The following is an 11,898-nucleotide window of genomic DNA, read 5'->3' as shown; positions in this document are numbered from 1 at the left end:
TATTTATTGAAAAAAATTGAATGAATAGTGCAGGACCAATAGAGCAAACCTAATAGCCTTTTCTAAATGTAATTGACCAAATAAAACTTACTAAACATTTTAAAACAGTCAAGACATTGTTGAAAATAATTAACATGTAAGCCAAATCTATGAGAGAGAAAAAATATGCTGAAAAGTTGCACGTATTTCACGACGTGCAGTTGTGCATTAATCTATGACAGCTGTTCTGTAAAGAATGTTATCCAATAACCATTACGATGTAAAAAAAAAATTAAAATAGTTAGGATAGAAAGAAATAGGCCTGTGATGTAGCCTACAATAAACCTAATGTTCTCTATACATGACGTGCACACTGAATAAAAGACATTTTAACCCATTAAGCAGGCAGCACCTCGTTGAAAATAAACATTCTTAATCAGCACATTAAGTTTGGACTTGTAGCCTCAGTGTATGCACCGTCACAGTAATGAAAGACCAAGAGCATTACATTTTTTTTTTTTTTTTTGACATTAAATTGATTTTAAAAACTATCGCCCGATTAATCGGTTATCAGACATTTCAAGTTATCGCTATCGGCAAAATCCACTATTGGTCGACCTCTAGTGTTGGTAGCCTTTTACACACTCTTTGATACTGCTGTTACAGTAATGATCTTAATTGTTATCATTTCCAGTATTGATGAATCATTCCATGTGAAGGTTCCTGAATTCAATTAAGCAGGTCACAGAATGACATGTTGTGTGTTTGCCTGCTGTCCTCAGATGTGTGAGCGCTGGAGTGGATTGTAATGGAGCAGTTTCATGGGATGTGGAGAAGCTTCAACAACAGTCTTGGACTGAAGGACTCAGTGTTTGAGAGCCCATGTATTTCATCCACAATGATCCAGGGATTGCAGTGTCAGCGGTGCTCCTCAGAAACCAGCCGTACCATACGAGTCTATCTGCCCAACCAGCAGAGGACGGTGGTGAGTGACAATCTTCATAGTCATATCATGATGAAAGAGTCACTGAGCGATGCATTTCAGGGAGTAGTCCACAAGTATTAGAAAACAGTGTTCCTGCATGATCACTGGAATGACTTGATGACTGAGTCAGAGACAGGGCAGTGTGCTGATGTTTTTGGGTGTTAGTTCTGGTGCTAAAAAAGTAGTATTAAAAAAAGCTGTGTTGCAGCCAGCTAATCAGATTGAAAGTAGTAATTTTAGCAAGCTCTTGACATTTGTGTTTGCAATATCCATTCACTAGTTTTCGAAATGCCGGTACTAAGCTATGCAACATATCACTGATGTGCAAATGGGTTTAAATGTAAGTTCACATATAATTAATTTGAATAGCTGATATGAGCAAAACTATGTAGAGCCCTGAGTAGTGATCAGGCTTTTGTTTCCTTCCCTAAAAAGGTTTAATACACGGCAGTCTGGAATAGTTAATGGGGATTGGTTGTGGCATTGTGCAGTCAAAAATGCAAGGGATAATATACATTCAGCTAGCCATTGTCCTGCTTATTGCATGGCTACTAAAAAAAAAACAAAAAAAAAAACACTTAAATAAATAAATGGGCATGAAATATTATTTATTCTTATTTATTATTAGTAATATTTGATCTTACTTTTAGAGACTGTGGAGAGACAGAAAAAAAGCACAGCTATGTACAAATGTTGGTTTCTCGGGTTTTTCATTATTCAGAAATCTATGACCGCTGAATGCCACTATTGACCAATCAGAATAAAGTAGTCCAGTGAGTTGTTATATTTTTGTATAACAACAAGGTCTGTCAATCAATCAGAAATTGTAATCAAATTAATTAAGTAATGTGATTAAACAAATTTAATCAAATATATCAATATTTACTGAGAAAGGCTCCCAAATAAAGATAATTTAATATATAATAAATATAATAATTCAAATACATTACATTATTGTGGCAGATGAGTAAAATATTGTTTGTAAAATACAAAAAGTGGCTTTAGAAGTCAATACGTTGTTTGTTTTATTTCCATATCGTTAAACATAAGCCTATTATTGGCCTAGGCTCGACAGCAATTGCATTTTCAATGAAGTCAATATCTGACAAGATGTGTGTGCTATTTTAAACGTTTGTCTGTATAGACATGCCTCAGATGAATAGCTACTCCTGGAGCATATTGATTCGGTTGTGTCACGTTCCATCTGTGAAGACTCCTTATACATTTTCTTCTGCCTGCTCTTGTTGGTTTGATACGGAGCCCCTTAGAGGACAGGGTGAGAATAGGGGTGTATGATATTGACCAAAAATTGTATCTTGATATTTTCTGGGATTTTGTTGACAATGATAAACAGACGATATTTTGCATCCTTCAAAAAAATGTTTTGTAGAAGTCTTATATTGTACTAGTTCCCTCTTACAACATATTAATAGCACAACATGATAATATTGATTGTTGATATTATTAATTGAAACAATATATTGAAGGAAAAGAGGTCTGTATTATTTAAAACTGAAGCATTCAAGTAAGAACAATAAAAAACACTGCTCTGCTGTAAAGTGAACTGTGCAGCATACAAGCAAGAATCAAAAATATGACATTGTAATAAAAGTCACCAAATGCAAACTTCTTTCAAACACAGCATAAGAAAAAAAAACAATTATTGCATTTTTAAACAAATTACACCCTTCTGTAAAATTTAGCATAAAGTCAAAGATGCAAAAAAACAAACAAACAAAAAAAAAAAAAAAAAAAACTAGCCTATAGTATTTTTAATTAAATGACTAACTTCAAGTTCTGTCCAATATTGCACAAAAATACCAGAAAAAAGTTAAACAGTTGTAGAATTTGCCAAAAAATAAATAAATCCAAACCATTTCAGATTCGTCAAATATTGCACTTAGGAATCTCCAGGACAAAAACAGCATATGTAAACAAATTACACTACTGTAAACAAAGTCCACAATTTAAAGACAAAAAGGTAAAATAGTCTTTATAATTTAAAGTAGTCACTAGGACAGAGGAAACAGGTTTTCAGCAACTTTTTTTTTTTTTTTGCCATCAACTGGGTTTCTTTGGATTCACAAATGTTCCAAGTTGTGCGACAAAAACACCAGCCTGTCCGCAGCATCTGGCTTGAGAGCAGCACGGTGACATGTTACAATATTTCCTCCTGTACTGAAAGCCCTCTCAGAAGGGCTGCTTGAAGCGGGGATGCACAGGTACTTTTTTGCTAGTTTCCCCAGTCTAGGGAAATGTATTTCTTGTGTTTTCCACCAGTCAAGTGGATTTACATCACTGTCCACCTCAGGTATCATTAAGTAGCTCTTGATCTCCTTCTCAGTAGCAGTGTGCATAGACTCGCCTCTGAATTCCTGTTGTTTCTTGAAATAACTGCCAAAATACTTCTTTGTTGGCTCCCTGGTGTCATCATCACCTGCTCCAACTTCTGCTGTCATAGCCTGAGCAGAAGCAGTTAAGGGGCCTGGGGTAGGGCTGTCTTCCTCTGCCATCATAGCCATGAGTTCTGTCGTCACTGCTGTCCCAATGGCTTTGATCCTGTCATCGTCATTGTAGCGGTTTTTGAACCGGGGGTCAAGTGTGGATGCCAAACTTAACAGCTCTTCTGTGTACTTGGTGTTCAGATACTCCAGTATGGTTTGTTTGATTTTTTTGGTTAGGTCTGTGTCATCAGACTTCACCACCAGGACTTCAGTGTTGAACAAGGCCAACACGGGTTTTAAGTAAGAAACTGTTACAAGTTGCTCACATGAAAGAGCATCTGTAAATTCCAGCAGAGGACCAAGTGCTTTGCTTACCGCCTCCAGCACCTCAACATCTTGCCATGTTGGCACAAGGTGCCTGTGCTTTTTGTCTGCAGTCAACACATGACGAAAGGCCTTTTCTTGTTCAATAAATCTCTCAATCATGTGCTGTCTTGAGCCCCATCTTGTTGGTGACTCTGTGATCAGTTTATGCTGTGGAAGCTTCAGCTGCTCTTGTGCATCAACAAGTGCTTTTTTCTTTTTCCAGCTGCTGGAAAAAGCAGCAACCACTTTCTTGCAAACTCCAATGGCTCTGTTTGTTCTAGGATCCCGCATGCTCCTCTCTGGAAAACATTTAAAATAGACATAAAAACATTTTTTGAGTCAACTGAACATTCAAAGCGTGCAGGTATGACATTACAATATTATCTAATATACATTATTTAATATTATAATTTAATATGAATATATTATATTTAATTTATATTCGTGTTACATTTATTATATTACTGTCATATAGCAGCTATGCTTATTATCATTGTTCCTTTTTGTATTTTTAAACATCCCAACAAATACAAGATCTACACCAAAATTGCTTACCAATGGCAATATGAAGCCTGTGTCCAAAACAAGGAAGCCTCTTCCAGTTGTTAATCCGTAGTGCATTGACAACTTTAGCCCCGCTGTCTGTTGTCATGCAAACCATGTGGTCTTCTGGCAGCGACCATGATGGTAGTGCATCAATTAGACCTTGCGCAATGATGTCACCTGTGTGGTCATCTGGGAAGATGTTTGCAAACGGTAGCTTTTCAGTTGCCAGGTTTCATCGATGAAATGTACTGTCAAGGAGAGGTATGGTTCGGATGTTCTACTTGATCACAAATCAGTTGTTGTGGCAAAATGTGAAATCTTCTGCACTTTATGCGCAAGAGTTTGGCGACATGACTCGTACAATTTAGGCAGCACTGTTTGACTGAAATATTTTCGCCCAGGCAGTGTATATCTTGGGTCTTAAGTCTTCAAAATTTGTTTAAAACCATCTCTCTCAACTGCTTGAATTGGCACCATGTCTTTTGCAATGTAATTGGTGACAGCGTTTGTTATATCATGTGTCGCTTTTTTTGTCGTAAGGAACTTTTTTGCTAAATGATTCGGCCAAAGTTTGTTGTGTGTTTTTTTGCTTTTACCCTATCAGCTGCAGGCGTGTTGTGTTCAGTTGACTCACGAAGCTTTTCATATTCCTCATATTCAGTGCGGTGGGTAGTGCGAAGATGGTGAAACAGGTTGGTCGTCGAGCAGCTTTTGACTGTAATCGATTTTCGGCACAGTTTGCAGATTAGCGTCTTTTGACTAGCATCTGACCTTTCAAAACCAAACCACCTCCATGCTATTGATGACGACCCACATCTAGCAATTAAATCTAGCGTGGATTGCGAGGTTGTTGGTGTTTGATGATCTTCTCCTTTCACCGTTTCTTCGTTCATTTTTAACTTCTGTCATACACACCGCAATCTAATGCGCAACATCACGATCTGAATGCGCATGTGCAGTAGTATATGAATTCGTAGACACTTAATTCGGCTTTTTGATTGGTTTTTGAAAATGAGTGACATACTCGATAATTGATTTCGCATATCGTTAAAACAACAATTGCTATATTATCGTAGACGATATATATCGCACACCCCTAGGTGAGAATTTATTTACCATGGTTACTGTGTGGATAGAGTATACTGAAGTAAAACCATAGTTTCTGCACCCCCCCCCCAAAACAAAACATGGTTATTGGTACTTTTCATAGTTTCTAAAATATTACAATAGTAAAACAATAGTTTCCGGCAAAAAAAACCAAAAAACATACAGTCATGGTTAATACAATATTACGATAGTAAAACCATGATTTCTATGAAACTATGGTTAATACATTCTACAGTATTACTATAGTAAAACCATTTGGTTTCCACCAAAAACAAAACTTGGTTACTGCAATCACGGTTACTATAGTATTACCATAATAAAACCATGGTTTCCGGTAAAAAAAAAACTATGGTTACTCTAGTCTACAATATTAGTTTTATAGTAAAACCATGTTTCTGCTAAAAACAAAACAAAACTTGGAACTGTCATGGTTACTTCTAATATAAAGCCATGGTTTGTGCCAAAAAACATGGGTACTACAATATTACTATAGTAAAACTATGGTACTTTTTTGCGAGGGAACAGAAAACTATTATGAAAGAACGCAAACTGCTGCGAGAGCTATTGCATGGGCTTTTTAAACGAGTACTCGATTACTCATATATTAAAAAATGCAAGTTAAAAATAACAAATGCCTACGACATTAGGGTAATGCATAGATATAAACTCTTGAGTCTATTATTCAGAAAAACAAGTGGTGAATGTTATCTTTTTATAAAATGCGTTCTGTCAGTGTTCAGAGATTCCACGCACATAAACACACACTTGTCTGATAAGCCTTTCTCGCATCACTTGACATTTTTTTTCACCATAGAAGCAGATCGTCATCCGTTGGTTTTTTACTCCTGGAACTCAAGATGGCGCCGAGTATGGCTGCTGCGTTGCGAGCTCCGACACAACATAGCAATGTTTTGTTTGTTTTGTTTACAATTCTTATGTTTTTTGTCTTGGATGTTGTCTGCCTTATTGTCTACGACAGACAAACACTTTTGGACATTGGTTCAGCGATTTCACACCGAAAACCGGACTTCACATTCCTCAATGCCGACCCGCTGTTTACAAACACGCAAGCGGAGCCCTTTGTCTGGGCAGCACGGCCGCGGAAATGCAGGAGTAAAAGGGGAAACAGAGCCGGCGTTCTCATCAGAGTAAGACGCCGCGCAAATCGACCCCCGCTACCCACTATTCTACTGGCAAATTTTCAGTCTCTGGATAACAAGCTCTGCGAGCTGAAAGCGCGGATCTCTTTCCAACGAGATACAAGGGACTGCTGCATTATCTGCCTAACAGAAACTTGGATGTCTGCGGAGATTCCAGACTCAGCCATTGAACCCGCGGGGTTCTCCATGCACCGAGCGGACAGAGCGAAAGACCTCTCAGGTAAAACTAGAGGAGGTGGTGTATGTTTTATGATCAACAAATCCTGGTGTGATCAGAGGAACGTACATTCCATCAAGTCTTTCTGTTCTCCTAATCTGGAATTTCTTATGCTTCTGTGTCGACCATTCTGGCTACCGAGGGAATTCACAGCGGTCATTATCACTGCTGTGTACATCCCCCCACAAGCCGACACAGACCGGGCACTCAAGGAACTGTATGGGAGTATAAGTGAGCAAGAAACCGCGCACCCTGAGGCCGCGTTCATTGTGACCAGGGTTTATTTTGTGATAATGACCGGATGACTGCACATTATCCCTTACTAATTTGGTTGTTGAAATGAACTGCAATTTTCCCCATTTGTTGTCATTTCTAATAAACAATATTCCCATGTTCATTACATATCTATAATTTTAATGTATGCAGCTGAAACCATACACATGCGTTCTGATGTGTTTTTCTTCTTTGAAATGATGTCCATGTTTCTGTTGAAGGTGAATGTGCGTCCAGGCCTGTCTCTTCACAGCTGTCTGATCAAAGCTCTGAAGGTTCGTGGGCTGCAGCCCGAGTGTTGTGCTGTCTTCAGTCTCCATCCAGGACAGAAGAGGTCAGATTACATTAACAAAACCATCAACACAAACAAAACACTTCATAGGCCCTGTTTACACCTGGTATCCAGTTTGCGTACCCCTTGCAGAATCCGCAAGATGTTCATCATTTAAAAAAATAAAATAAGAGGGATTATAAAAATAGCATTTAGTTTTTTTTATTTAGTACTGCTCTAATGAAGCCATTTTATGTAACAGATATTTAAGGGATTATCCATGGCTATAATTATTTAATTCATACCTAACCGTGGATTATTCTCTTATAACATAGTCACTTGCCAGGATTGATTAGTTACAGCTGTCATTGATTTTTACAGTGCAAATTTTGACTGGAAGGATAACAGTAACAGTTAACTTTATCTGCATGTTGTTAGATCTAGAGTTCTGCCCATTCTGACTTTCTTTCTTCTGCAGAATACAAATGAAGATTTTTAGAAGAATATCTCAGCTCTGTCTGTCCATACAATGCAAGTGAATAGGTGCCAAAATTTAAAAAATCCACATAAGGTCAGCATAAAAGTAATCCAGATGACTCTAGTGGTTAAATCCATGTGTTCAGACATGATATGATAAGATAGGTGTGGGTGAGAAACAGATCAATATTTAAGTAATTTTGATCATAAATTCTCCTCACTGCTCAGTAGGGGGTGATATGCACAAAGAATGTGAATCACCAAAAACAGAAGGAGAAATTGAAAGAAAAAGGACTTAAATATTGATCTGTTTCTCACCCACATCTATCGTATTACTTCAGAAGATATGGAGTTGTCTGCAGTACTTTTATGTTGCACTTTGTCACCCATTCACTTGCATTGTATGGACCTACAGAGCTGAAATATTTTTCTAAAAATCTTCATTTTTGTTCTGCAGAAGAAAGTCATACACATCTGGGATGGCATGAGGGTGAGTAAATAATAAGAGAATTTAAATTTTTGGGTGAACCAACGCTTTAAATACTCAATCCAGAAATTATAATAGCCACATAATGTAGAACTTGTAATATTTAATTCCTATTCTTTGTCATTTTCACATTAATGAGGAAAAAGTGGCATTGTAGATGTGACAGTTGTAAAAGTGGCAGTTGCACATGATGAGGGGAAACTCATCCAAAACACTCTAATCCTGCAGACTTTGACCTCTGATACATTGGTATTGTATCCTTTAAGACTGCATGATTGATTGAATTAAGAATGAAATCGCGATGTGGCCCTGCACGATTACTACACTGCAAAAGGTTCTGTGTTTTGAAACTGTCTGTATTCAACGATACGTTATCAAGTGACGCCCTATAGCGGGTGTTTGCTGAGCAGCGCTGCAATATTAGATGATGTTTACCAGCCTTATGGGTGAGTAAGAGGAAAGTGCAGGTGCATTTGTAATTATCTCCAGGTCTGACTCAGTAATACAGACTGATGAACACTGGTGTCCCTTTTTTTTACCTGTAGCGTTCACAGTTGATTTAAAGATGGCATTGCATGACTTGATGTTGTGTTTTGTGATGTGACTGTTAATCCCGGCTTTGAGACTCATCAGACTTGCAACACATTATTTGCGTCAAGTATTTGAATATTTAGTCTGTTGTCATTTTGCGTCGTTGTCATTATCGTCAACTAAAATATGTTATTTTTGTCGACTAAACTTTTATGCCATTTTAGTCAGTGTAAAACTGACTAAAATTAATGAAGATGAAAAAAATGAAATATTGACTTAAATTAAAGGACATAAAAAACTGTGAAAATGAACACTGCACAGTGGTTTATTGACAGGTGAGTAGATGTTGCTTTGCTGTTGTTTGAACACATGAGTGTTTACACTAGAAGCACTATGTGGTCAAAAGTTTTTCAGTGACTTGTGTAAATTTGGACTTGGTTTACACCTGTCTTTAGCATTGTCCCATTTCAAATGGATCCCCGATCCAATCTTAATACCATGTGTAAACAGGGCCGTATTCACACTGTGTAATTAATATTGTGTGCGCTCTTATTTAGCTGTCAGAATAGCACATGTTTAGCTGAGTTTCTGATGACTTTATAAGGTATTTTTCTACATATATCTGTAGCAAGAAGTCTCGTATGGACTGGAACACAGACTCTACCTCACTCATTGGGGAGGAGCTGCTAGTGGAAGTTTTAGACTACGTTCCCTTAACGACACACAATTTTGTGAGTGCTACACACATGCTTTCATCCTACAATAATTATAGTCATGGTCACAAGACAGAGACAAAACCTCAGCTGTATTTATTTCAAGGTCAGGAAAACGTTTCTCACGTTGGCTTTCTGCGACATATGCCAGAAGTTCCTGTTAAATGCTTTCCGCTGCCAGCGTTGTGGCTACAAGTTCCATGAGCACTGCAGCACAAAAGTGCCCACTATGTGTGTCGACTGGAGCAACATCCGAGAGCGTCTGTAAGTGACTTTACATCAGGAGATCTTGTGAAATAGATTCAACAACGTCAAGTGAAACAAGTGAGCAGGTGTATTCTAGCATGTCTGACACTTGTGTTCAGTAGATGGTTTCCGATTCCTGGTGAAAGTGGAACTCCAGCCCTCCCTCCACTGCCATCACAGAGAATGAGGGAATCTTTGAGCAGAATTCCCAGCAGGTATTTTTTTTTTAATTATTATTATTTCAGTTATTTCATAGAGCAAGTCAAGTCATATTTATTTGAAGAGCGCTTTTCACAACAATCGTTTCAAAGCAGCTTCACAGGTGGGGTGTGTTAGCAGCAATTCTCTTCTGGCTAAACCAGCATGAATATAATGCCAATATTAGTTATCTATGTGTAATTCAAGTCTTGTTTTATGTAAGTAAACTAAGTAGATGTTGGTGGGAAATGTTTAAACTAAAAGGATATTGTACGTACTGTAAGATTAATGATAAAGTGTCTATGAATTCCATCCCAAATTGTTTGCAGAAGTGCATGTAGATGCAGTGTCCATTTATTTGGCTGAATAAGGCTGTAGTTGGTATTAATTTATCGTCTTCTGTACGTATTTTAATTGCAGTACAGTCTAACACAGCAAAATAACCGATTAAAACAAAGACACTGGCTAAGCACATCGAATAATATGACAAACAATGTCTAATTTCCAAAATGTATTTACATTTCTGAAAAGCACTTTTGCACTCTTGCCCACACTCACACACACTGACACACATTCATACGCACACACACACACAGAGTCGCAACCAACAAACAGAGCCTTGATGTAAACGCACTCCCACGACTTGATCAATACAACAGTTTCTATATTATCCGAAACATTTTTAATATCTGTGGAAAGCACCCTCGTGCTCCCCTTCTCCCTCTCTTTCGTTATCACACACACTCTCTCACACATGGACACACACATACACACATGCGAGCAACAAGCAGAGACTTCATGTCAGCACACCCCTGCAACACACAGTTGTTTAGCAACGGAGAAGCTATATACAAGGATGTTGACACTGAGAAGTATACTTAAACTTACACCTTGGCAATTTGAATCATTATTATTGCTGATGAGAGCTGCAGCAAAATAGAGGTAATCCCACGCGATCTCTCTCTCTCTTTCTCTCACTCACTCACTCACACACGCACTACCTTGTTTAGGCGGTTTTACCCAGGACGCGGTGGGCGGCAGGCTTTGCTTGCTATCTTGCCACTTCACTTTGTACAGGCGTTTTCCATTCACACATGAAGCGGTGCGAAACGCACCAGTAATGTGCAATAATACCACCCACTGTTTCAGCTCAGATACTGCGTCTATGAGGCAATTACTGTAAATATTATATTAGTTTTCATGTAAGAGATTTCACTTAAATAAAATGCCACTTATTGTTTTCATAAAAAGTTTTAGAACTATAAATATTGTAATATGCTGTTTTTATATAAATGTACAATTATAATATAAAGGCTAAACAATGTAATTGTAAATAATGATGGCATCTAGCCACCTGTCTCCACATTTGATGAGTTCTAAAGAAACAGACTGCATGTTACTTCATAGTGGCATTGGCAAATTGGTATAGTATAAATAACATCATATCAATAATTAAAATGGGAGGGCTACAAATGAACATTGAAAATTCACAAAACACTGCCAACAATAACCCGTCTGGACAATTGTATTTTCTGTTTATCTAAGGTTGATGTTTCAGACATCTGTTGCAGAAGAGAAAATTCAAGTTTACGGTCCATGGCCCATTTGTATACATTGCACAGTCATCTATCTTCCAAACATAATCTATACATGTGTCTTTAGTCTATTTTCACCTGGTACACTGACTTATCCACTCACAGCTTTCCATGAGGCTGTTTTCTTATTTCTCTCTCTATAACCGCTCATAGAAACGTTCTACAGCTCAGGAAATTCAGCAACAGTGAGTATATTTGTCTCCATGTTGTTTTTGACTACATAAAAGCTAAATGTCATTTGATTGGTTGTAAATAAATTCAGCTCTGATTGGTCAATGACAAGCGGCAGCCGCAGAGAAATAA

At 37.7% G+C, this 11,898-nt stretch overlaps 1 protein-coding gene across 5 annotated transcripts in view; it reads left to right on the top strand.

Annotated features, from left to right (window-relative positions):
* LOC127419567 (RAF proto-oncogene serine/threonine-protein kinase-like) overlaps positions 1–11,898 on the top strand; it is a 35,864-nt gene that overhangs the window by 2,940 nt on the left and 21,026 nt on the right. For 3 of the 5 annotated variants that reach the window (XM_051661082.1, XM_051661083.1, XM_051661085.1), the window contains 5 exons: positions 762–964; positions 7,299–7,411; positions 9,472–9,574; positions 9,663–9,820; positions 9,922–10,017. In XM_051661082.1, coding sequence (XP_051517042.1) covers positions 788–964; positions 7,299–7,411; positions 9,472–9,574; positions 9,663–9,820; positions 9,922–10,017 — 647 coding nt within the window. In that variant the 5' untranslated portion in view covers positions 762–787. The remainder of the gene's footprint in view (positions 1–761; positions 965–7,298; positions 7,412–9,471; positions 9,575–9,662; positions 9,821–9,921; positions 10,018–11,898) is intronic. The other 2 variants (XM_051661084.1, XM_051661086.1) reach the window with 1 other exon arrangement.

This window comes from Myxocyprinus asiaticus, chromosome 28 (assembly GCF_019703515.2).
Source record: "Myxocyprinus asiaticus isolate MX2 ecotype Aquarium Trade chromosome 28, UBuf_Myxa_2, whole genome shotgun sequence".
Lineage (NCBI taxonomy): Eukaryota > Metazoa > Chordata > Actinopteri > Cypriniformes > Catostomidae > Myxocyprinus > Myxocyprinus asiaticus.
Note: the sequence above shows the minus strand (reverse complement) of the source record. Positions and strands in the feature narration are given on the sequence as shown.